The 25,903-nt window shown below is 44.2% G+C and overlaps 1 protein-coding gene across 3 annotated transcripts in view; it reads right to left on the minus strand.

Moving 5' to 3' along the window:
* The window catches only part of LOC118226725 (rho GTPase-activating protein 10-like), a 50,451-nt gene that overhangs the window by 11,451 nt on the left and 13,097 nt on the right, over positions 1 to 25,903 (minus strand). For all 3 annotated transcript variants that reach the window (XM_035416552.1, XM_035416550.1, XM_035416551.1), the window contains exons 2-18: positions 21,250 to 21,345; positions 20,887 to 20,948; positions 19,152 to 19,223; positions 17,884 to 17,985; positions 15,762 to 15,872; positions 15,274 to 15,378; positions 14,949 to 15,078; positions 14,523 to 14,629; positions 13,086 to 13,180; positions 12,747 to 12,828; positions 12,411 to 12,450; positions 11,879 to 11,947; positions 9,965 to 10,039; positions 8,072 to 8,159; positions 7,221 to 7,279; positions 3,472 to 3,577; positions 2,851 to 3,010 (exon numbers count right to left, since the gene is read on the minus strand). In XM_035416552.1, coding sequence (XP_035272443.1) covers positions 2,851 to 3,010; positions 3,472 to 3,577; positions 7,221 to 7,279; positions 8,072 to 8,159; positions 9,965 to 10,039; positions 11,879 to 11,947; positions 12,411 to 12,450; positions 12,747 to 12,828; positions 13,086 to 13,180; positions 14,523 to 14,629; positions 14,949 to 15,078; positions 15,274 to 15,378; positions 15,762 to 15,872; positions 17,884 to 17,985; positions 19,152 to 19,223; positions 20,887 to 20,948; positions 21,250 to 21,343 — 1,557 coding nt within the window. In that variant the 5' untranslated portion in view covers positions 21,344 to 21,345. The remainder of the gene's footprint in view (positions 1 to 2,850; positions 3,011 to 3,471; positions 3,578 to 7,220; positions 7,280 to 8,071; positions 8,160 to 9,964; positions 10,040 to 11,878; positions 11,948 to 12,410; positions 12,451 to 12,746; positions 12,829 to 13,085; positions 13,181 to 14,522; positions 14,630 to 14,948; positions 15,079 to 15,273; positions 15,379 to 15,761; positions 15,873 to 17,883; positions 17,986 to 19,151; positions 19,224 to 20,886; positions 20,949 to 21,249; positions 21,346 to 25,903) is intronic.

The raw sequence follows: 25,903 nt of genomic DNA on the forward strand, positions 1-25,903 counted from the left end.
TACTGTGATGAGTGTTGTACTGTGAGGAGAGAGTTTCACTGTGAGGACAGACTTTCTGTGACGAGAAATTCTTACTGTGAGGGGAGGGAGTCTTTCTGTCAATGTTACCGTGCATACAGTCAAAATGAGAAAGACAGATCAATGAGTCTCAACTGGCCTCTCACAGAATCCCTAGGTTTTATATTGGTTGGTATTCAAATGCAGAATTACTGTGCCAGAAAGTTAGTCCCAGACAGACAATTTAACATTGTAAATGACAACACACAGAACTGGGAAATTGTGTGTTTGTGGAGAGCCCATGAAAAAAAGAAACATGGCTTTGCTTTTACTGTATATCAAATTAAAAAAAGAAAATACAGTCATTATGCATAATGGATTGTACAGATGAACAAGAATAAAAACAAATGAATGGCACTGAAAAAAGGAAAATCCCCCTTTCAGTAGTCTAGCTTAAAGGTCCCGCACGGGCCAGATTGTTTTTTTTTTTTTTAGACCACACCCGTCTGCTCCCGCTGCTTCTCTTGCCGCACCCTTTTCTCGCCACACCCACCCACGCCCACCGATCTTTGTCCCCAGCCCTCCAGCACGCCTGCATGCGTATAGGCGGGATATAGCTCACTCCACAATTAAATAAGTGCGGTTTGCCACTCCATATGCCCATCTGACACTGCCATTGAAATACAGTGGAAAAACCATTTACAGCGATTTAAGGTTTAACAACATTAAGACCACAAATTGACTATAATCTACATCCATTTAGACAGGAAAAAAAGACATTTACAAAAGCCTTGAGAACATTTTATTAGCCTTATTTGGCATTAGATTGATGCGCCACCGTATATTTCTTAAGTTGCAGTGTAAGTACAGGATATCGCTCGCTGAAGAGGGTCTCAGCATGGTGCGTCTCTCATACAAGATACGCCCACGCATGCTGAACGCTCTCTCAGAGGGTGCACTGCAGGCTGGAACGGAGAGCGCACGTCGAGCCAAGTAGCTCTGTGAAACCGCAAACGATGAGTATTGCACCACGGCAAAACATGTCTGGGTGTTGAATTGAGAGTAGGGTCTAGCTCAACTGGTGGCTAATCCCCAATCTATGTCTCAACAGACCTTCCACCTGTGGCTGCAGTATCTGTGGGTCCGTTCTCCCAGTCTGAAAAGGAGAACTTTTTTGGGGCTGCGGGTTCATCCTGGGCCCCAGCACTGGATGTGGATGGGACAAGCTTCTCCTGATTCAAGTCTGAAGCCTCTGTTGTTACTTGGTGACACGCACCATCATCAAACATCTTCAAGATGCGTCTTCAAGCATCTTCAAAATTTGAGAAACACATCTTTGAGAAACACACACCTTTGCTTTCTCAGACGATACCGACTCCAGTCTTGCAGCTGTGCAGTGTCTCATTGGTCAAACTGACCAAGGCAACACGACAGGGCAACGTCGTCTGATTCAATGCCATTAGAGGCATCCTTGAATGGCTCTGGGAATGGTATAACTGTTTGCAGGGTGTTAAAGTCTATGCAGTCTGTGATTATCCGTGAGTAGCACAGAGCCAAAATCCTCATATTGATATGAAGCACAGACTGACGAGTCATAGTTTGAATTCCATCTCACGTCAACAGTTTCAGTGAGGTGTTCAGTCTCCCTTGCAAGTGTTTGAAAGAAGCAACCAGCTTCTTCTTTTTTTTTTTTTTTACATCTGTTAGTATTGGGGAAATTCCAGGGGACCACTCCATTACCTCAGCTGAGAATGCGCTGGTCAAAATCACATTTAAAATGTGTACTTTGCAGTTGCTTGAATCCACGTAGAGCTGCCACAACATTAGCTGCTCAGTCTGTGACGAACAGAGTCTGGCAGCCCATGCAAACTGGATCGATTCCAAGCTTTCAAAACAACTTTCAAACGATCTGAAACTTTCAAAACGATTCAAAACAAAGGAGAGCACGGTCGTTCCCCCCCCCCCCCCTCCTTTTCACTGTGTCACCTTCAAATGGTGCTGCAAACAGTATCCAGGAGACAAGTTTGAAATGATTATTAATGTAGTGAAGGTAGCTGACAGGAATGACATTTTCCTGTAATTTTCTGTCCAAATGTCAGCGGTTATGGCACATTCATATCTTCCTATAGTTTGCTGTATTTCCACGATGACATTGTGTTCAATTTCCAGGGCTCTTTCCTGTATGTTACGGGAGAGAGCGGTCGGGGGGGGGGGGGGGAAGCACATCCTCCTGCACATCACGCTGTTCGAACTTCGACCCCGTGTTTACAAAACGCTGTGCTAGGGGAATGAATCCACCTCCCAGCAACAGCGTCATATGGCCAAAGATCAGAAAAAACAATAACATTCCACCTTATAAGGTAACATACCCCCCCCTCCTCCCACCCGGGCAATCCAGACAGTCAATCCATGGTTTGATATGCCTGACTTGTGACCATGGCAAGACAATATCCCTCTGAATTTGTTACACTGTAAAAACGGCAGTTGGTGGCCTGTGGTATCCACAACAGTCAAGAATATTTCCCACACCTCCGATTTTTCTTGTTTTTGATTGCAATTCCATACTCCATTTTAGACCAATTCCATTTTAGACCATTCTCAATATCTTTGATGTAACAATTTGTCTCACCCACCATTTTAGCGGTGTGTTCGTCTTGTCAAGCTATCAAGTTAAAACGTTGGTAGCGGCCATTACTGTAATGCGCTAAATGAATGTAATATACTGTAATGTAAAGCAGAGTCAGCCCTATTACAGGAGCTGAGGGGTGGAGTCATGCCTCTTGAAGGAGTGGAAAGGCGAAGTCAGACCTCTAGCTTGTGTGTACGAACTGGTGTAGTGAAGTGAACACCCACCTTCTCCTGGTTCTCAATCAGGACCTCCACCACAATGTTCTGGAACTTGAGGTCCATGATGGCAGCAACGGTCTCCTCTTCAGGCCTCATGAGGGTGGGCCCAAACACCACACCCAGGTTAGCAACTGTCATCAGGTTCTGTTTGCTGTGGGCCGCCACACTGTAGGAGATGGAGGGGGGAGGGGGGATATGCTGCAGGATTATTTTGACTGTTTCTACAGAGCTGCCTTGGTTGTGTGTCATTTTCTGTGAAAAATGATCGGCCGGCTTTTTAGGGCCCGAGGGGAAGAGATTATGACATGATGTACTCCCATTCGTTTGGGAAAGACTCTGTGACGTTACTAAAAATGCCTGTAAAATCTCAATCTGGTATAATCCCAGTTTCTGAGCTCCATTCTGAGGTCTGACATTGCAATCCCATTTTGGAGGCAAAACACTAATCTACTGCTTAGGAAATCAGACTTTAATCCCTCCTAGATCTATTTCATCAAAGTGCCACCAACTGGCCTTTAGGGGTGGGGCTTCAAATTGTCCCCGCTTCCCCCTTTCTAAAAAATCCTCTCCCTTCAGAGTGTCCTGCTACCTAGCAACAGTGGACCCGACTCTCTTCGGTACGCTTACCTGTCCAGGTGTTTCATCAGCAGTCCCAGAACCACCCGGTTCTTCTCAGGTAGCTTATGAACCAGGTAATGAATGGCCTCCACACGAGACTCTGGACTTCCACACTCTGTTCGTGTGAAGATGAAGGACTGGTTATTCATTTAATAAACATTGAATAAATGCATATGCATAAATATGAATAAATGCATATTTTGCACTGCAAAATAAACTGTATAATGTAAAAATGCATAAGCAAAAAATCTGCACAATGAATGATCTAAATGACAGTTTCCTGCTGAAAAATTCTTAACAACTCAAGCACCATATCTCACTGTAAAACTGCTTACTACTTCACTGTATGACTGTAACGCGGTGCAAGAAACATGTGAAGTGTATGAAAATGTGAAGTGTATGAAAATGCAGCCGTGAAAATGAAGTGTAAGTAAAAATGCCAAAGGAAACAGTTCTGGCCAGCACTGACCCAAAAACTGCAGGCTTTCTGGAGCAGCCAAGTGCCTCGGTGCCCTTTCCCACAATGAACCCATATCAAGCTCTACTCTTACTCTGATCTCTCCCCTAGAATATCTGGCAACCAAAGATGGCGGGGAGGGTAAGGTTGATCAAAAGTTGTCACAATTCTTTGTTGTTTTTTTTTTTTTCTAATAGAACTTACCCTGAAGCCTGTTTAAAGCCACTTCAAACCCCAAGCGCATGGAAGCAGAGAGTCTTATTGAATATTCACAATAGGGTAATGTTTTCTTGGAGGCCACGGACAAATAAGTAGTATTTAATAAGCCGCCCAATTACTTTAGCAGGGCTATCTAGGACAGGGATTCTCTGCAGATGATAATAACATAATTCAGGTTTAAATGCTTAAAGCCACAGAGGCACAGATGGCTACAGCAGGACTGCAGAGATAGTGGAGGTCTGGAACCTGTCACATGTACACGCTGCAGCGCATTAAACCTCCTACAGGAGGATCATCGCCTTAAATTTGCTCACCCCCTCCAGGGTCTGACAGTAGGCGCCCACGCATCCCTCCCCGCTCATTATAACAGGAGTGACAAGGGTTTCAACGCATTCTGACACCCTTCAGAAAATATTTATTACTAATCCATTGGTGCTTTCGGAGCCAAAACATTGGACAGAACTGATAAAACATTTAATCGTGATCCCATTAATTCCCAGCAAACAGATGGCATTTTCCAGAATAAACCTATAATAAATTTATGTACAGTACACCTGCAGTTTTTATTGCTAATGATTGGTTACCATGGAAAAAAGTCTGCATGCAGAATATCAGACTAATTATATTTTATATCCATATGAAACCCTACGAGTTATGAAAATCATAAACCAATTAGGATATGCTCAGTAAACACTCCTCAAACATTTCTCTGCTTCAGAGAGATAGACTTTGTCAAATATACCATAATATTTACTCGAGGGGACTTTAGAGCCTCTTACAACAGTCAGTTTTCTTACAAATAGTTCTACATTTTTATCCAAATTTTATCCAAATACACACAGAGTTGCACCCCATATTAACTCGCTTATACACTAGTGCCGTCGCAAGATACATACATTGTATCATTGTAGGCTACACACACCACAGGCACGTCCGCGTCTACCAAGATAGATATTAACCCGTATAGAGCCACACTACTGGCGGAAAGAGGCTTTAGCCTCTCATTTGCAGTCTCCTTCAGCCTCCTCCTATGTATAACTGTTCCAGTAGCGCCAGGTAAGCCTGCGTGCATTCCTTCGCTACTCAAAAGCTTCCGCTGTTGGTGTATCTGAGGGGATTCTTACAATACTGTATACACCGGCACTGTGCTGCTAAACGAAATTTTACAGTAAGTTACAGTATAACAGTGAAAGACTATGGGGCCCATCCACACACTGGAGCACTGCCTTAACAGGACAGACCACACAGCGGGTCACAACGTTTGAGGTGTTTCGTTTATAGTTTCCACAAGCTGTCAACACAGCAGTTTCGAGAGCAATAGCGAGTCAAAATGACATAGTGATGTTTTCAGTTTTTCGCCACTTTTATTAACAACAGAGATGAGCGCATAAGATGAAATGTTTGGCCACGTAGCTTTCATAATATACAAGGCTGAAAACATTTGAATCTGTTTTCCATAACTTTGAAATGGTGAAAACAATGCTTATTTGTGCAGCTGATAATATGGATCATATTCCTGAAATGTACTGTAATAACATAATATCCTCTCTGATGCTGACAGAAAAATTGGAAATACCCCAAAAAGGAATAAAATCTATTTTTGATGCTTTTTCCATTTTGGCAATGGCTGGTCTTTTTGCAGTCCTCCAGGCCTTCGTACAGAGCGAGTTCGTGAGCGTGAGTGGTAAAGTAACCAGAGAGAAACAGAACAAGAAAAGATTCGTTTCTCCAGAATGCTACGCTAATTTTCCAATTGAGATGGACTGGATCTCCTTTGGGAAAATTAGCTTCAAGGAAACACACTGCTGAAGTACCCCTCAACAACATGAAACATGGCGGCTGGACAGTAATGCTTTTTGGCTGCTTTCTTGGCTCAAGACCAGGACACTGAGTCAATATGATTCCACCATGTATTCCACGCAATGCCAGAGTATTCTGGAGCAGGGCTGCCCACAGGGTTTCTTCCCAAAGTACTCAGAAAAAAAGTAACTGTAACGGTAGCATGAATACTGGCTAAGCCATTAAATAGACTTAGATATTGATTTGCAAACTTTTAATGTTTGTAGGTAGCTGAATTTCACAATTTAGCTGAGTTAGAGAACGCACTGTATGTACAGCTGGGTGTGCGACCAAAATTCTACCGAGATGCCTTGAAAGGGCACTTTTTAACAGCACTCCAAGCTCCATAATGTTTGGGACAATTACATTTTTTCTTTTTATTCTTGATTCGGCTCTGTGTTCTGAAATTTTTCAGACTTGTAATCAAAGTGCACACTCTCAGCTTTTATTTAAGGCTGGTTTCACCATGGAGAAATCAGAGCACTCTTTATACGTAGTTCCCCCTATTTCCGGGCACAATGACGTTTGAGACATAATAATGTTCTATAAATGAAATTAGTCTTGTTTATGTTGCATGTCCTTTACATGCAATGACTGCTTCAACTCTATGACCTGCAAACATCACCAGGTGCTTAGTATCTTCATTGATGGTGCTTTGCCAGGCCTGTACTATAGCCATCTTCAGCTCTTGCTCTTATTTTGGTGCCAACTTTTCTCTTCAGCATAAGAAACTCATGTTCACTTGGATTCTGTTTGGGTGAATGACTTAGTCAGTCAAGAATTTTCCAGTTTTTGGCCTTGAAAAACCTTGGTTGTTTAAGGTGTGTTTGGAATCATTCTCTTGTTGTAGGGTGAAGCACCGTCCAATGAGTCTGGAGGCATTTCGTCAAACTTGAGCAGATAAGATGCTTCTGTACACTTCGGCTGCTATCAGCAGTTACATCATCAATGAAGACAAGTGAGCCAGTACCTGCGGCAGCCATACATGCCCAAACCATAACACCCCCACCACCATGTTTCACAGATGGAAAACCCTGGTCCTTATGTTGATAAACAGCAGTAACTGACTCCAAAGGCAATCAAAACCCTAGAATCAAGACTAAATACCAAAACCTCTCAGAGAGAGTGAGAGAGAGAGACAAAGAGAGGAACAGACAGACAGACATACAAACAGAGATAGAGAAGGGGTGAAGTAATGGAAAGACCAACAGTCAGACATACCAACAGAGACAGAGAAACTCACTTGCTGGGACAACAAACTCTTTGTAAAGTCCAGATGTCATCAGTGGCTCAGGCAGACTCCTTCAGAGAGACAGAACAGGGATCTGGGTTTAGATCACTGCACGGTGCATGATTATTGGGTCACACCCCAGGATAAAGACAAACAGACTGAAACTACCAAGGCCAGCCGCACTGTACTAAGGTACTGTCACACTACGCTAGCAACATAAGAACAGGGCATTCAGTCCATCTGGACCAAAGCACTCCAAAGGTCTCTGCCTCTACTACATGACCTCCGTCTGGCCTCGAAGCTCAGCAGGCTGGCTATGGGGGGAGTGATTATGCACCGAAGTGCACTTCAACAGCCATCACTTTAGCTCACTCAATACCAAATTCACTGTATGCTAACCGCTTCAGCTATCAGATCATTACGGAGACTCTTATCGATGAGGGCGCAGCCTGCGGAGAGCGCAGCACTCCCTCGTGGGAGCTGTAGTTCTGCCTGCTCGGCCCACGTAGCTGAAGAACTGATTTCCTTTGACACATAGTCCATTTCGGGCATTAGGTCTGACCATAGATCCAGCTGATTTATGTAGGGCTTTTCATTAAACTGTATAAACAGGCAGTCTCATTCCATGGGGGAACAGTGAGTGAAATTTACCCCCCTTCCCCCCAGCATGGAGACGGATAACTGGCTAATGCTGCACATGTGCATCGACGGACTACAGCTCTAATGAAAAATAATGAAAAAACATTTTTGGCTGTGCTGTCATCGATAAGTTTCCCTAATGATCTAATGCCAAAGGCAGTTAGCATATAAGCAGTTAGCGGTCCAGCCAAAAATTTCGGTTTGTGTTTTGTTACCATTCTTACCTCAGATACAGCTTCAATGCACTCGTGATGGTTTTGACATCCCACTCTTCAGCGACAGACAGATCCACTTCACTGCTGGCCTTTTCATCTGAGAAGATAATTAAATGTATTCATACGTACTTAGGTTCACAGTGCAAAGTCACGATAATTTGTACGGCAAGTGCAAAACAAAACAAAAAGATTTCAAATAAAGACCAGTATTGATGGATAAATAGCTGACATCACAAGAGCTGCCAATTCCACAATGTAGCATTCTCTTCCTTTGCCTTAACTAAGCAGTTTGCTACATGTAGCAAGCTAGTGACAAAACAGACTTCGGTTCAGTGAAATCAATTTAATCATTTCAATATGTAGGCTGCACCTAAAAGGTAAATATGGTTTTGTTTTGTGCATAATGCGAGCAAATGTTGTCCATTTCTAACAGTGGAGTGGAGGAAATAATTGTTCTTTATGTAATCAACATGGCAACCTTGCAATTTGGGCAAAGAGAATGAAGAGAAGACTACATGCAGAGGTGAAAAGTCCAGGGGTCAGAAAGTGAAAGTCCTGCCATGTGTTTCTTCCCCCCATAAACTCAGCCAGCTGATTTCGCTAATTAGTCCCACCTGCTGGCTGAAGAATTGCACTAATTAACAAATCCAGGTGACTGGAACAAAATACTGGAGAGGCCTTTGACTTTCGTAACCTGCATTTTCCACCTCTGCCTACATGTACCTGCAAGTACAACAAAATTTGTGCTGAACGGGAAAACAGTGAGCAATTTTGTAGTGTTACGAAAAATAATGCTATGAAAAATCTTCAATAAATCAATATCAGCATGTCAGCAACGACTACCTACCCTATGGCTTTTGACATATTTTGTAATCACGAGACTAAAAGTGAGATTCCAAGAGAAAATTTTTTTTAACACTATCACTGGGTACCATCTGTCGAGATGTTAGGGTCCCAGAAATTTCACACACTACTTCCGAGTGTGTGCGGACGTCTCTGGTCAAACGTGTGTTCGATGAGCGATGACTCTGCAGGCTATAACATTTACAGCGGAATGAGCTTTCAACGGCCGATATTTTCTATGGTGTAGAGAAACCCTTGGATGCGTACAGGACGGTGGAGGGGGGGTGTTGCCGGGCGCTTGTCATTCAGGACACGATGCGGGGAGGGGGAGGAGGGGTCGCTGAGGTCACGCCCGTCGCAGTCTGGGACGGGGGGGAAGGCTGCGCTCCAATTTCCTGCTTTCGGTAAGTGAGCCAAGTGTCGCCCGCGAGAGCCGCCGGCGGCCTGTCTGAATGCCAATGAGGCGGGCGCACGCGGGCACAGGTAACGACCGCGCGACCTACAGACCCCGCTCACGGTCACCCCGAACGCAAGCGGGATTCGGGGAAGAGGGGGGGCAGGGTAGAGGGGTTGACCGAGAGCCGACCCCCACTGTTTCTCAGCTGCTCTCTCCCGAATCTTCACCTTCTTGCCCACAACCCAACAAGAAACCACAGCAACGGCATTGTTTGTCTCAGAAACTGCAAGCGAAGTGAAAGCATTTATTTTGGTTGGAGCTCTGCGCTTGCTAACCCCTTATAGCGGTGTTCCAAATCCAGATTTAAACATGTGTAAGCACGTCCCCCTTTGCTTCTCTTCTATGCATATTTAACAGATGTTTGCTGAGATATAAATGAGACTTCCGGTATCTGGCACTGTGGATAACTTTGCGCTGGCAGACACAATGCTACTCCATCAGACAGAACTGTGCTCTCCTTCTCCTTCTCCCTCTTTCTCTTACAGGTGCATGCTGCCTACCCGCAACACAACATGAAAGCTTCACTGTTACAATGCCAAACTGCAGCATTTTGATTATTTTGGCCAATATTCTGACTGTGATGAACAGCGTGTGAGTCTTACCGATCATCAGGCTCACAAGCTTCTGAACTTTGGAGCTCACCCCCACCACTCTGTACAAGCCCTGGTCATTGATACCTGAACAGAGACAAATCACAACAAACAAATTAGGTCAGAGTGTAATGACGACTGTCCACAGATGCACGAGAGAGAGCTCTGTCCTTCACACAAGACTGCAGCATTTTGGATGTTCAGGTTACCAAGCTAACGCATTATTTTACATTACGTTCACGCAACAGATACTTATCCAACTCACAGAAGTGAAGAACAATGGTTTCATTCACTGGAACACCAAAGTGCAATATCACCAGAAGGACACAGAACGCAGGCCATTTGTAATCAATCAAGTGTAAAGCTACATCCAAGCACAGGTCATATATTTCTTTAATGTCATTTCGGGTCCAACTGTAAGTCTTTTCCACACAGAGCCAGTGCAGAGAATGCGTTGGCTCGTCTTGCAGACCAGCAGAAAAGCTAGGTAATGCTGCCCTCTAGTGTTAAACCGAAGGCATTGCATTATTTCAGCCACCATGCTGCTGGGCTTTTTATTCACCAGGGGAGCAGAAATATTTAATTTGTCTGACAGAACATTTTACATCTACGGACTACACACACTCTTCCCTAAATACTCTGAAGATTCATTTTGTTTAATCTTTTTATGTGAATTAGAGCAAATTTACATGAATGAAATACTAAATACAGGAGAACAGAACGTGAATGCTGCCAAAAATGACACAGCTGACCATATACAATAGAAGGAAACAAAAAGAATATTCAGAGGATAGTGAAGATTCACATTAAAATAATACTAGGTGACATCCATGATCAAGAATGAAGACTAGAAAAACCAAAATGAAATAATTTAAAATTATATTAAAATATCACTACAAGAACGTTTCTACATATGGAAACACAGACACTCAGTATATCTTATTATATGAATGCAAGAGCGTGCACCTGCCTGTATGTATATCTGTGTTTCGATTTATGTGAACATACAATATTTGGTTCTAATAGCAATTGTAGCAAAAAATCCACTCAGCTACAAATAGTGTGTGTAATATTTAGTTAGGTGGCTTTAAAAAAAAGTTCGAGCCATGGGTAATTTCCCAGTTACTCGTTTATAACCGGTCATAACTGGTTACCGATTTTAATGTCCAAACAAAAACCGAAAGCCCGCATGGCTCTCTGGGTCCCGGGCTGGTGACGAATATTCTCGTTGGCGTTTTTGGACTACAGCAGCGCAAGTCTGCCACCACTCTAAGGAATCGCTCCCGGCTGCGTGCAATCCGATCTGCGCATTATTTATATCGAACCGCTTCGGAGCTGAAAGCCAGCAGGCGAATGTTTCGGCGAACTTTAATAAGAAACACACAGTCACTTCTCATGACAGAAAACTGCTCTTCACCAGGGGGAGACTGTGGGTAATTTCATTCTGATGACACTTCTACATTTCTAACAATAAGCCTTTCAACCCTGTGGTTAGAGCTCGCTTTAAAAGTATGGGGGACAGATTTAAATTTGGTACTCTTATTGAGAGCTATTTTCAATGCATGAGAACAATGCATGGGGGGGGGGACCTAGGGTGTTGTCTTGGGCCCCAGAGGGGGCGGGGCAATAGCTTGTGAACTTCTGGCCAATATTATTACATGATACGCGCACAGAAAATTTTGTCCCAGGCCCAGGAATTACACCCGGCAGCCCTGTATGAGAATATGACAGCTCTAAGGGCTTGCACTCAGTACTGTAGGAGGCTATGGTTGTTATACAGTATTACATTCTACGAAGGCTCTGTCAGCATTATTTTTTCCATATATCCGCATATGCAGTTTCACTACCGGGTTTTCTTTGTACAGAAATGGAAGCGTAGGATTGCAACAGAGAAGTGTCAGTTTGTAGGAAGGCTGATATTCTCACCTCTTTTTTCAATGGCAGCAATTGCATTCTTCACAAACGAAAATCCTTCTTCATTCAACTGCGCATCGACTGCAAAACAAATGCAAGATTTGTTTTGTGCTCTAGCCTAGGGACTGTACAACTGGCACATACTGTGCATGCAGATATGGTACACTAATGGAAAACTAAACTTATGGAAAACAGACGCATGACGCTGCTCTGCGCTAAACAAATGTATCAGACTATCGCTTCAATTAGAAGAGACTGTTCTGCAATGGGAAAAAAATTAACTGCTGCAATGCATTTTGGATAATAAAAGAAAAAGAATTGTGATGCATAAGGACATTCAATAATCCATATCAATAAAAAACTTAATTGTTCAGCTTTGTACATTTATTAAAAAAATGATTTTATCGTTGCAGCACATATATACGGGAAATTATAACAGGTAGATCACAAATGCTACGGCTTCTGTGCTACAACTGACGCCTGCACATCTCGCGTCATTTATTAGCTTGGGCCACAAAGATAGAAAAGATTTTAGGATACTTGCTTCCTCTTTCTCTCGAGTAAGTCGTCCCAAAAGAGTGCACCTGTTCAAACAAGGAAACATTCACATTTAAATCATGCACCTGCCAGTGGAAGCTGTTTGAAGATGAGTTATGCCCTGCTACAAATGTATAATAAATAAAAAAACACAAAAAACATTAACACGTTACAATACACAAAGCAAAACAAAAAAAAAAAAACTTGGCTTGGTGTGAAAATGTCAGTACGGCACAAAAGACCCCAACAAAAAATGCAAGATGAAACATGATAAAGAAGACGTGGGGGGGGGGTTAGGGTTAGGGTTAGGGTAGAGAAAATAAAGATTCTGCGGCCCACTCACTGGCTCTTTGCCCCCCATGGCCTGCATCCAGAACCTGCGGTCGTCTTCAGAGAGTGCCTGCACAGCGAGGAGGACCCCTGGCCTAGTGGAGTAGAGGGGAAGGGGTTAACCGAAAACGCCAAAAATTGTCCTATGAACTCCTCAGCAACAGCACTCGCAGATAAGACTCACACATATTCAGATGGGCATGTCTCACTGAATACCGCACAGTGATACCACTCACCAGTGATCAAGCCCCTCTATGATGTCATTTCCTGTCCTATATCATGGTTCGGATCATTTTCATTCGACAGACTGTAAACTGGATACGTGACGCTAATACTGGAACGCGGATCTCACCGGTCTGTTATTTCTATGTCAAAACAGAACCTCCGGTCCAGCATGTCGTTTGATTTCCGTATGCAGGACTTCAACGTGACGGACTCCGTTTCACCCTGAGAATGAAGGGAGAGGAAGAGGGAGAGAGAGAGAGAGAGCACGGAAAGCCATCAATGCCAAAGCACTTTAAAAATAAACCTCATCACAGTAATTTTTAACCTGTTGACACAGCATAAATTGCTCTGCTAACACGGCTTTATTGCTCACCTCAACACACTTAGAAGAACCTCAGTCAATAGCAATGCAGGAATAGTGTGCAGATTAGTGTACTTCATCATCATGTGTCACCGCTATGACATTTCCAGAGCGTGTTGATGCATCCTGTTAAATTCATGAAATTATGATGTACCCCTTAGCATAAGCTTCTGGAGCATGTTAATGGATTCTGTTTTATTAATGAGATTGTGATGTACCCCTTAACGTAAGCTTCTGGAATGTGTTAACATGTTCTGTTATATTAATGAGATTATGATGTACCCCTTAACATAAGCTTCCAGTATGTGTTAACGCATTCTGTTTTATTAATGAGACTGTGATGTACCCCTTAACGTAAGCTCCTGGAATGTGTTAACATGTTCTGTTATATTAATGAGATTGTGATGTACCCCTTAACGTAAGCTTCCGGTGTGTGTTAACGCATTCTGTTGTATCAATGAGAATGTTTTTCACCCCTTAACGCAAGTCTCAGGAGCGCCTTGATGAGTTTTGTTATATTCAGGAGATTGTGGTACAGCCCTTAACCTAAGCTATGCTTGGCTTTCCACACATCTTAATCACTTCAACACGTCAAATTTTAACATGTCAAAAATGAACACGACAACGCACCCAATTTTAACATATCAAAAATTGACGCGATGACACGTTCTTTCTTTTCTTTTGAAGACCTGCCAGTTTTCCCGTTTACACAGCTATTTTTTTTTGCCCTGTCAACAGGTCAAAAATAACCGTTACGAGACATATTTTAAGACATTTTGGCACTGTTGGCTTTCTGTAAGAGAGAGATTCTGTTCATAGGGCAGAATCATACAGTGGGGGAACACCAGGCCTTGGCCTCTTCATGTCAGCATTCTGGGAGTGCAGGAGGTCTAGTTCTAGTCCGGTGTTAAATACAGAGATCAACGTTTTAAAATAAGAGGTGAAGACAGCCTGAGTTTTAACGGAATGAAAACAGGCAGCACTTGCATAGCCATTCAGACGACTGATGAACAGCTACAAAAATGCTATACAATACAAAATCAAAAACATCTGGAATGGTCTATGAGAAGATGAAGATGACGACGACAAAGAAGACGAAGAAGATGACAATGAAGAAGAGGAAGAAGACGACGAAGAGGACTAAGCAGGCAAAGAAGACAAAGAAGATGAAGACGACGAAAAGATGGAGGTGGTTTCACTTACGATCTTTCCCCCAGATCTGTGGTCGAAGGTGACCATGTGAAGGATCTTCTGCTCTTTCACAAAGGTGCAGTATCGCTTTACCCAGCTGGACCCAAACGGGGGCGGTCCTAGAGAGACAGCACAACAACGTGAGGCCACCAGCATATAGTATGTACAGGACAACTGCAAAATATACATCTGTGCTGAACATCGAACAATGCTTAAAATATCCCACCCTACAGCAACTACACAACTTCCTGTTGGCATAGAAATTAATAGCGCATTGGTAATTCCGGTTTCTCTTATCTCTATTCAGATTCTAAAAATGTCAAAGCGTGACATACAGTAACTGCCCTTGTGCTTGTGGTGTTGATGACTAAAGCACAGCTAGGCCACCGTTAAGGTGTAGAGCAGCCTCGTATAGAGGCCAGCCACTGTGATTCTTACGTTTCTCCTGGACATACAGGTAGCCCTCCACGCTGATGGGACTCGTTTGTCTGTGGTCCTCCGGGCTGTCTTTGATCTTCCTCATCAGCTCCATGACCTCTGACCTGGTGACCTCGAAACGACCTCGCGTCTGAGGAGGGACCAATGGGAGAAGAGCACAAACTTCTACACATTTTATGAAAAAGAATTATAAAACGACAAAACTGCCCCCACAAGACTGGTCAGGAAGCTTGAAAGTTTCAGAAGACTATCAGAAGAAAGAACGGAAGCAGGAATGTGTCTGACACGCTGCAATACAGTTACTGGACAATAAGAAGCGTCTCACATTCTGAATATTGATCTGCAACTCTGTTTTGTAATGGTCAAAGTCTTTGGCCAGCTCGTATCCCTGGTGATAAAAGGTGAAAACGGTCTGAAAAAAGGCCAGCATCTGAAAGAGAGAGAGATTACACATGACACGTGTGATTTCATATTCCACATAGTTCAAAATGACACAGCTCAGTAAAAGCAGTTACACATTCATGCGTTCCCTGTTAGGTGTACTCTATGTACACCAGTTAATGACAGTAAAATAAAGCATGAACACATATAGGAACAATTAATGAAGGTGTCTGAACACGTGAGGGAATAATTAGTGAAGGTGTTTGAACAGGTGTGCACTTACAGGTGTAGGATCAGTCAGTAAAAGTATTAGAACAGGTGAGTACATACAGGTGTAGGACCAGCGTGTGAACGTGTTTGTACTGGTGTGTACAGGCAGCTGTAGGAACAGTGTGTGAATGTGTTTGTACAGGTGTGTAGACAGCTACTCACAGGTTCCACGCACTCAAACTTCTTCCTCTCCTGTATTTCCTGTAGTTTGCAGACATACTCCAGTGACTCCTCCTGAAAGTGCTGCTTCATCCCCTCCACCTGGAGATCTGCCTGCAGGGAGAGGTACCAGAGAAGGGCTAAGAGTCTGAGACTGTAACATTCAGTATGGGCCACAGTCACAGTGCAGGCTTTTACCAGAACAGAGACTACCCACAACAGAGTATGGGTCACAGTGCAGGCTTTTATCAGAACAGAGACTACCCACAACATAGAGTATGAGTCACAGTCACAGTGCAGGGTTTTATCAGAACAGAGACTACCCACAACATATATTGCAGCTTATGCCATAACATATTAAAAGCATTCTGAAACAGAAAAGCTGGCGAAAAAGGTGAAAAGTTGATGCTGTCTATTAAACAAAAAGAAACTGATTTGTCCCCTGGAAAAATCAGTCCTGACTGTGCGTGCATGCGTGTGCATGCGTGCGTGCATGTGTGTGCATGCGTGTGCATGCGTGCGTGCATGCCTACATCGTTTGCTTATAAGACGAGGGTGGTTTCGTTCAGCCCTAAACTGAAAGGTAGCAGAAATGCACATGACGCGATTAATCTCCAGGGCCATTGTAAACTGTACTGACAGAACCTGTACACAAAGGAAAACCCACGCTACAGAGAACATAGCCGCACTGCAACTGTTTCCTGTGCCCTCTGCATGCATGGCATCCCACGCCAGCGTCACGAGCTCGCCAGGGCATCCTAAAGAATCCGCACGCCTTTGTGTTGCCGGACAATAACAAGAAAAACATTCCTGATGACTATGCACTTCTGCCACGGTGAGCGTGTTTAAAGCGCGTAAATAAAGAGCTCCTTTTGGCCGGAGATCCCTTTCCCTCCAGAGAAGAGTCTCTCTGTCCCGCACTCCGCGGCTTTTTCCATCCGGAACGCGAACCCCAGGATTTCCCCGACAACCGAAAACCTTGTTTCCACGTCGTCCCCCAGATAAATGTGTCAGGCCGAGGGCCTTCGGCGTTTCAGACGGTTGCCGTGGCGTCTGACCCGGGGCGCGGTGAAAACATGCAGCGCCCGGGGCGGCGTCCGCCGGGCCCTTTCCATATGAGGGCAGAGGGGGGGAGAGTGGAAAGAGAGCGGGGCCTGCGAACGCTCACAGAGGACACGCGCGTGCTCCCGGTGAGGTCACGCTTCCCCCCGCCCACCACCGCCAGGCCCCATTGTCTCTCCCCTTAACGTAAATATCCTCTGTGGATCGTTTATCGTTTTTCCAATATAGATAAAGATCCGTGTCTTTCTCCCATCTCCTCAAAGGAAAAATTCACCGCACTTAGTTCAGTCCCTATGTTTTTTTTTGTCTTAGAATCTAACCAAATACAACCTACAGCAATGGACCGAGTTGTATCTCCAACCTTTGCAAAATTCTGTAATATTCTGCAATCCTGGTCTTTAGATTTGTATCGTAAAGCAATCCTATCCAGCATTTCACTAGCATCTCAAAGACATCACAGATAATGATTTTGCAATGGATTGTGGGAGCTTGAGACAAAAAAGATGAAAATGGCTGCATACACTCTCTTTCAGTGTTCGTGTACTTTTCTAGTAACGCAGGGGCAGGGTTCTTCTTGGGTTGCATGTTCTTGTGAGTGTTTTGTTGTCAAGCTGGGTATTACGCTCCGGCATACAGTGCATATACATTATTGCAAAAACACTGCAGGACCACCCGAGCAGTGTGTCCAGCAATGGCATTAGGCATTGGTACGGTCACACATCCCAAGCCATGATCGTTCCAATAGGAGGGTTTCAGCACCCAGGGCTTCTCCAACCTCACTGTGCAAAAGCGACTCCCGCGGCCAATCAGGTGCCTGCATGCGAAACGCACCGTCCTGAGTCAGCCACGCAGCCCAATTGGAGCGACCGCAGGGTGAAAAGAAACAGCGACTGCCAGCCTGCCCTTCGCAGGACAGCCCGCCCCCCTCCCCAACCCCCCCTCAACCCCCCCACCCCCCCTCCCGTGCTGACTGAAGACACATCGGCCCATAAACAGGGCCGAGCATTCCAAACCGGGGATAAAGGAGAGAGGAAAAAGCAGAGCGGAGCGCGGGGAACAGTACCTCCTGTAACTGCTGCTCCTTCTTCTTGGCTGACAGAGTCAGGAGCTTCTCCAGAGAGCTGTAATACTTTTCCGTTTCCTTCTCGTACTTCTTTCTTTCCTCCTGAAAAGGACATGGCGTGAGAGTGGGGGAGTCTCATTAGTAACTCATGCCAGCCTCACTGCACAAAAGAACGGGAGGAACGTAAGCATTTAATAAGGAATACGCAGGCGCTGAAGTTAATATTAAGATAATAAGTAAGATTCCCTATTTAAATGTGAATCAGAAATGTGTGGCTAACAGTGTGTGGTGACCTGATCCTTATAAAACCTGTTTCAGACATAGCTGGAGAGCTGAAGATAATGATGACAATCCAGGAGGATGGTGACTGTAGAGAGCAGCGGATGAACTTGCAAAGACCCAGACCCAGAGTGTTGTACCGTTGCCTAAGAGTGTCTTAACCTCTGAGTAAGAGTGCTGGACCTACGCATGACCTCAGAGGATGACATTCATGTACTGTGGTAGCCTCCGGGCCAGGTTTGATCCGGAGCAAATTCATTCTACAGCGAGATAATGACCCCCAAGCACACTGCCGAGAAGGTCAAGCTGCTGGTGTTCTCAGAACAACGGACTGGCCACAACCTCAGCACCATTGAATGTGTTTGGGATTACTTGGATCGCGAGAAGCAGAAAATGCAACCAACTTCTAAGACTGAATTATGGAGGTGTTTACAAAAAGCATGGGAAAATATCCCTTCAGATTTCTTCGAAAAACTCAAAGCAAGTCTCCCGAAAAGAATGGAAGCTGTAATAAAGGCAAAGGGTGGACGCACTAAATACAGAAATATTTGGTGTCTACACAGTTGTGTGAAATATACGCTTCCTGCATTATTTTCAGACCCTGACAAATAAATAACTAGCACTTAATGGCTGTTTTAACTGGAAAGTAAATAAAAGAAAGGGTGGTCTTAGACTTTTGCACAGTATATGATTACAGACTATCCAGATGGCCAGCTCCTACGTTCCTTCTGTCCGCCCATTTCCTTAATTGCAGAAGGTTCCAGAAAGCAGCAGACGTTTCCAGTGCTTCCAAACATCAATTGAAACGCCACTGTAATGGTGATGAATTCGCAAAAGATGCATCAAATAACATGTCGGTATAAACTGAAGGGAGACAGACTTTTCAATGTCAAGAATACAAAGCTGGCCATCTGGTTAGTCTATTATAACATCTGTTACGTGACTGTACCACTGAAGACTGTCTTTAGTTTTGAGTGAATGTAGTGTACCTTTGCAGAGCCAAGCTGCTCCTTACGGAACTTCTCCAGAGGTTTCATCAGTGTCTCGGTGATGTTCTTCATCTGGGGAAACAGACAGGGCCCTCGGAACACACTACACCAAGGAGAAGGCCGCGAGGAAACTAAACAAAACGTAGCTTACCTATTGAACCGACCGTATGTTTATAAGCTCAAATGTCTGCTTACACTTCAGTCTTACATAAATTGCAAAAAAAGTCAAACACATAGAACCAGAATCATAAATACGGACCCGATCCTCAGAAAAAACACACTGAAATCATTTTACCTTTTCATGTTTAAGTATTCAGATATGCATTAAAAAAATAATATTTGTATTCAGTAACACGTGAATGTGGCTGTGGTAAACGGCCACAAAAATAACTGAAAATAATCAGTGCAAAGGGCTTGGCTACCACAAGAGAAGTGGGAATATTTGACTGACTGTCAGTGAATTAACATAGTCATATGTTATGAGGCCATTTCCACGTGTTCTGGGACCACAGGTTAAATCTAGGAGGGGTTCATCTGAATAAACACGATGTGAAAAAACCTTTTCACATCAAACCAACGGACTGTCAAGGCTGGACAGAATAGATTTTTTTAGTTGTACTCACCTAGTGAAGGGCAATATGACAATTTTATATCGTCACTGGCATAGTTTCATCCATGCTATGCTTTTTAAAGCAAATTGTGAAGATTGTCCGTCAAACTTTTCTGAAAAGCTGCTTTGGGTATGATTGCTAATCAGCTAGCATGTTGACGCTCACACAGTGCTGCTTGCTTGGAAGACCAGCACTGTAAAAATTGGCTGCAAAGATATTTCAACCAAAGCTGATGGATTCCAGAAGTATATTTAAGTGAAACGACGCTGCATTTTTTCTCATGTCTTTTGTCGCCTACATTCTTTTGCCACTAGGCATGTCAGGGTGTAAGTTTAGGTATGACTAACCCTCCTCAAAAATTCCACAGTAACCAGTTTCATGGTATCAATAATTGACACAGAATTGCTGCTAATAAATTAGCAGAATGAATCAGTAACAGCATGTATATACTTTCACTTTGGAAATCACTTGACCCAATGCTTCAAGATTATGAAGAAATACATTCATATTAGTTATTCAAGCTAAGGACTGAAAAACTGACATCATAATCCTATGCTCATTAATTATGTTTAAATAATGATTTTCTTTATTAATCATTTAAACATGAAAAATATGTGCAAAGTGAACATCTGGGCTCAACTCGATTAGCCCTAAATCTGACACATTAGCACGGGTTGCCATGCGGCACAGCTGTTGGGGGAACATGTGGGCGGGTTCAGATTCCAGGTGGGTCCCCTGCTGTGCTAAAAGCAAATTAACCTGAATTCGTTAAGCCAATACCCAGCAGTATTACAAGTATAAAGTGTCTGGCCTGGATATCGGTCTCCCCTGTGCCAGCATGAAGACGGTAACAGAGTGCCTTTGATTCTCTGGCCGTTTGAATGACCGCTCTACCCTTAAGCATGTCCTCTTTTTTAAAAAAAGGACACCTTTTGGTTTCCCACAGTACAGGCATCACCGGCCGGCGCATTCGGTCGAGGCGTTTCCTAGACAGTGGTGTTGCCATGACGGCAACGGGGCCAGCCTGGTACCGGTACAGGGGCCAAGTGTGCTCGAATAAGGCCAAAGTGAACACGAAATAAGAGGTCTTACAGTCTCATCGACGGCCCACTGAGCATACTCACCATCAGCTCCCTCTGGTCCTCAAGGTTCTTCAGGAAAGAGGCAAATTCCTGCAACGACTCATCTGAAACACACACACACACAGACATGCGCACACACCACCAGACCACAAGACCACAAGAACATTGGCAGTTATTCATGATTATTTTGCAGGTTCCATAGCTACAGGCAAAACAATGTACAGCCTTTATTGTAGTGATCCTTTAAGAGGAACTGGACATATAACAATGACAGCAGTCGTACACAACACATAAAGGTGCTCGCACGAACAGACGAGCAGAAACCCCAGACGCACGGTGAGGCGGGCAAAGCTAAAGACCTGGAACAGCAGTCATTCTCAGGGAGGGGGAGGCGATCGCTCTCACCAATGCATCTCTCATCATCGGTCTTGGCATCGCCGATGTACTCGAAATGAAAGTCGGCCAGGGAATTGGCAAACTTGCGCTGTGCCAAGGCCATTTCTGAAAGACAACGGGGGAGGGGATCACATTTTTTAATCATAGCAGAAACAAGGCATGAGTCAATCTACCAAAAAAAAAAAAAAACATATACAGTATATACAGTACTGTGCAAAAGTCTTAGGCACCCTAGATTTTTAAATATAACATATAGTATATATTTGGTCTTAGATGTTTATTTTTTGTTTTCTGCATTAGTGTGTAAGTAGAAAAGGGCACATCTAAGATTTCCAAATGTGAATTTTCCAAAAAATGAAATTTTATAGATTCCTTTTTTTATTTTGTTAAATAAAGTAATATTTAAAGCAATAGACTACTTTTCAGATAAAAACTTGATCAAGGGTCTCTGGGATTACCTGGAGAGCCAGAAGCAAGCGAAACAGCCAAAATCTGCAGAACTGTAGCAAGTTCTCCAAAATGCTTGGAACAACTTACCAGCCGATTTTCTTATAAAACTACCGGACAGTGTACCTAAGAGAATTGATGTAGTTTTAAAGGCAAAGGGTGAACACACCAAACATTGATTTTATTTAGTTTTTAACTATTTACTGCTCTTTATAATATTTTTTTTTAGATATTTACAACCTTTCATTTCATTATTTTTGAAAGCATCTTAGCTGTACAGCATTTTTTCTACAGGTGCCTAAGACCTTTGCACAGTACTATATATATATTTTCGGCTGATGTAGGCCGCATATATGCCGCTTATGAAACAACCGTGCCAACCTCTGATGCACTGAAAAGAACACTGAGGTTTTCCTGTCTGCCGCTTTTATTCGGTTTCATCTTTTCGCAGCACCTGCGGCGAGCGAGCAAGCAGCAGCCACTGAAGAACACAGAACGGTAACCCACCAAAGCAACTCTGTAGGCCTGGTTCATTACAGCCTTCTCTCTGAGAGGAAATGAGAAAAGTTCTTATGTGGTACAGAGCTGCTTACTTTTAATGTATTTAACACTGATAAAATTGTGTACTTTGCTTTATCTCTTTCACCTTGAGTTCACCGTGTTACAAACTATGACTTACACTTAGCATTTAGCCAAGCCCAATGATGATAGGAGCAGGAGTCATAAATGTTGTAGAATAGCGTCATTGTGACAGGGTTAACATAACCATGTGAACGAGCTGAAAAATGAATAAATGCACAGTAACAGTATTGGTGGAAATTTGAACGGTCTGACTTTTAAAGCCATAGCACAAACTGCTTTAAAATCAGACGGTGGTGCTGTAAGTAAAATGAAGCTGCCTGTGGCTCTGAAACAAAAGCCTGCTGCAGAAGCCCACAGCTTGACACCTCCTGCTAACATCCTGCCGCCTCCACACGGCGAAGCGAGCGCCGGAGTCTCATCACGTGACGGCTCTGCCTCCCGCGCGGAGGGGCCGAGGAACGCAAATTCGGCGAGCGCGAGGGCCTGCTGCCCTCGTTAAGCCCCCCCCGGCTTTCAGGTACGCAAGCAGAGCGGTCGCCCCGAGCGCCGGCCGCGTCGTCAAGGAGAGGAGCCGTCGAAGCCGAATGAAACAATAAACAGGCGCATCGAAGAAGCGCATGAGCACTCAAACGGACCCTGATGAGACCGCTTTGAACTGAGTACAAGCAATGCTTCCGTCTGCCTGTTACAGATGGGACTGGTGGTCGGCCTCAGAACAGAAGGGAGCTGGCTAGTAAGGGCTGGAGGCTTGGAAATTTATTAAAATTCAACTCATGAAGTGAAAAGCACCCATAATTATCTGTGGAGGCATTTCAATTTGTGTACTGGAAATAGAGAAGGGGAATCCAGGGACTACAGCTACAGTGAGCTCCACTGTCTTCAGAGCCCTGGAAACATTAGCCTCATTAGACAGGCTTGGGCTCAGCATGTGGTCATGGCAATGTTTACTCTCTCACTTAAGTTCCAGGGATGTACTTTGCTAATAGGTTGGTGGTCGGTTACATCTGATGAATTATGAGCTAGTGTAGGTGTGGCTCAAGCCAACTCAACTGCAGACCCCCATCTCACAAACTGTAACTTTCCCTCCCAGACACTCTATAGACATTTATGCACAAATATTGGTTCATTTGCTAAGCCGAAGCTGAAGACACCAGTGCTGGTTCCCTCACAGCAACATGTTATGCAACCGAATCCCATAAGGAAAAATTAGTTATTCAGGCCCTGTCCAATTCTGCGTCAGACTGGCGTCACGGGACCAGTGTCAGCCACTCACGGGATGGGGAATCCCACTCCATGGACATTGGCCATTTCTGGATTTCATTCTCCAGATTTCAGGCTCTGGATTTAATTTTGGTTGTCACCAACTACCCTAGCTCATTTTCCAACATTTACAGAACATTTAGTGTCATATAAACAAATACCAGTTTACTCAAAATAGACCACAGCAAAATGTTTCATCTAAGGATGCAAGAACAGTCTTTTCAGCCCTTTATGAGCTCAACAGTAAACGTAGCCAAAATGACAGATCATATAGCCGAAATAATAGGGCGAATAGCATAATCAAGAACAGATGTTTGTGTTAAATCCAAAAACAGATACGGATTTCCTGGAAAGGGGCAGCCCATCTCTGGTCCAACGGATTTACTCTCCTGCAAAAGCCACACTTGGGGCTCAAGCCAGAGGTCAGTAGCGGAGCTGCCATCACGCTTCGTCACCGTGTTCCCACTGCGTGTGCTCTCCACACCAAGTCACGTTTTTCCACTGTGGCTTGTGCTGAAGCGGTTTACTGGCCTTCCTGGGTGGTATTTCACGAAGCAGGATTTTGCTGCAGTAAAACCTGGAAGAGTTCTTTTTTTTACTTCAGTCCGTGTTCCAGATTTGAGCGGGATCCAGTGCCATTATCCAGCAAACTCTGTAATCCTGGTTCAACTCAGTGCTGAAGTTCCTGCAAAGAAGTATTGGAATAGATGCCGTTTGGTTTCTGACATGGTAAGCTAGGAATTAGTGGAGAATGTCAATTGTAGTTCTACATAATAATCTGCTGCAGTCCCTTACCAACAATATTTAACAACCTTTTTCTCACAATGAGGAGGGTGCAAGCATGTGTTGGTTGGGGGGGGTCACAATACCATCCATTCAGACCAACATTACGGCATTACTTTGGGCTGAGATGATTTACGAACAATATGGCAACTTTATTTCAAGAACAATTTGTGCCTGCGCAATACACCCACATATTTCTGTTCTGTGAGATTAAAATAACAGTTTAAGAGTTTATGCTGTTTAAATCCAAGTCAGACCAAAAGAAACACTCTGCGTATTCGATGATTAGCATCCCGTCGTCCAAACTGACCGAAAGGCGTCTGCGTTTTTCCTCCCGTGGTCATTTGCGGAGAAGGCTCGCCAGTTAACTGCCATTTTTGGGTTAGGAGGAATGCAGCTTAAGGAACGTTATCCTCACTGTGCTGCGGTGTTGAGGGCGCTAACATGACGGAGCGCTCTCCTCAGAGTTACGCTAGTTTAACGCAGATGAGAACAGCGGCTCCGTTGGAGGATCTTTCCTGTCATCGTGTCTTCTGCCACGCCCTCACACCTCCAGCATGCAGACCGCATCTGCTTATCAACCCTGAAGCACAGCCACCGCTCACCGTGACCTGCATCTCTCTGCTGTGAAATAGAGAAGAGCCTGCACGTTTTCTGGAGGGGACGGGTGACTAACAGGCTAGCTCCCGCTGCAGTCGGCTGCAGAAGGCGTTCGTTTTTCAAAAGGCGTTTCTCACACTGATAAAGGCCCGGCCTGACGTGAATAATCACCAGATGGGGCGGGGAGAGCACAGACGTACTGGCAAAACAAAAACATCAGCGAATTCAGGGCCGGTTTAAAGGAGAAACGCATAGAATAGGTGTTTCTGAAAAAACACTCCTTTGTATTTTTTAGACGAGGAGAGAGGGTGACAGAACCAAAAGCAGGTTTTGTGCTGTGCAAGATCCACTGGATTAGAGCTAAATGCCTTAATGAAAATGTCACGTTTCCACAAGCCTGGTATACTTTCACAGAAAGGAACTCTGCCCTTATGTGCAGCTTCTGTGCAGGATCCTCCCCTTCAACTGCAGTTGCTAATTACAGCGGAGAACTTCACAGCGGCGTTTTTCACTGGCGGGACCGGGCCCCGCCTCCAGCCCAGAGACCAAACGGGGCCCCTCGGTCACAGGCCCGGCTGCGGTACGGCGGACATTACCGCCGCCCTGGCTCCGATCCAGCGCACCCCAGCCACGAGGCACAAAGAGAGACTGTTCCCTGAGGACCAACGGGACAGAGCCGTACAGCAACACCGAGGACTCTGTAATCTCCAAAAGACACACCTTCACAGAGAAGACCTCATCGTTTCACCCTGCAGTCTAATTTTCGGCTGTTCAAATGTCATTATGGGACTTGCATTTAATTATCTCCTGCATCTCTCATACCCTTATGATACGGTACTCTTCCACAGTGCCCATGTTTTCTTTTAAAAAGCATTTGGATTGCCTTTGAACCCGAATCATTTTAAATAGGCTAACTGTCTTAATTCAAATAATTATAAGAAATGTTTGAATTTGCAGTTCCTGCAAATTATAATTTTAAAATAAATGTCTA

Source organism: Anguilla anguilla, chromosome 5, assembly GCF_013347855.1.
Source record: "Anguilla anguilla isolate fAngAng1 chromosome 5, fAngAng1.pri, whole genome shotgun sequence".
NCBI classification, from domain to species: Eukaryota; Metazoa; Chordata; class Actinopteri; order Anguilliformes; family Anguillidae; genus Anguilla; species Anguilla anguilla.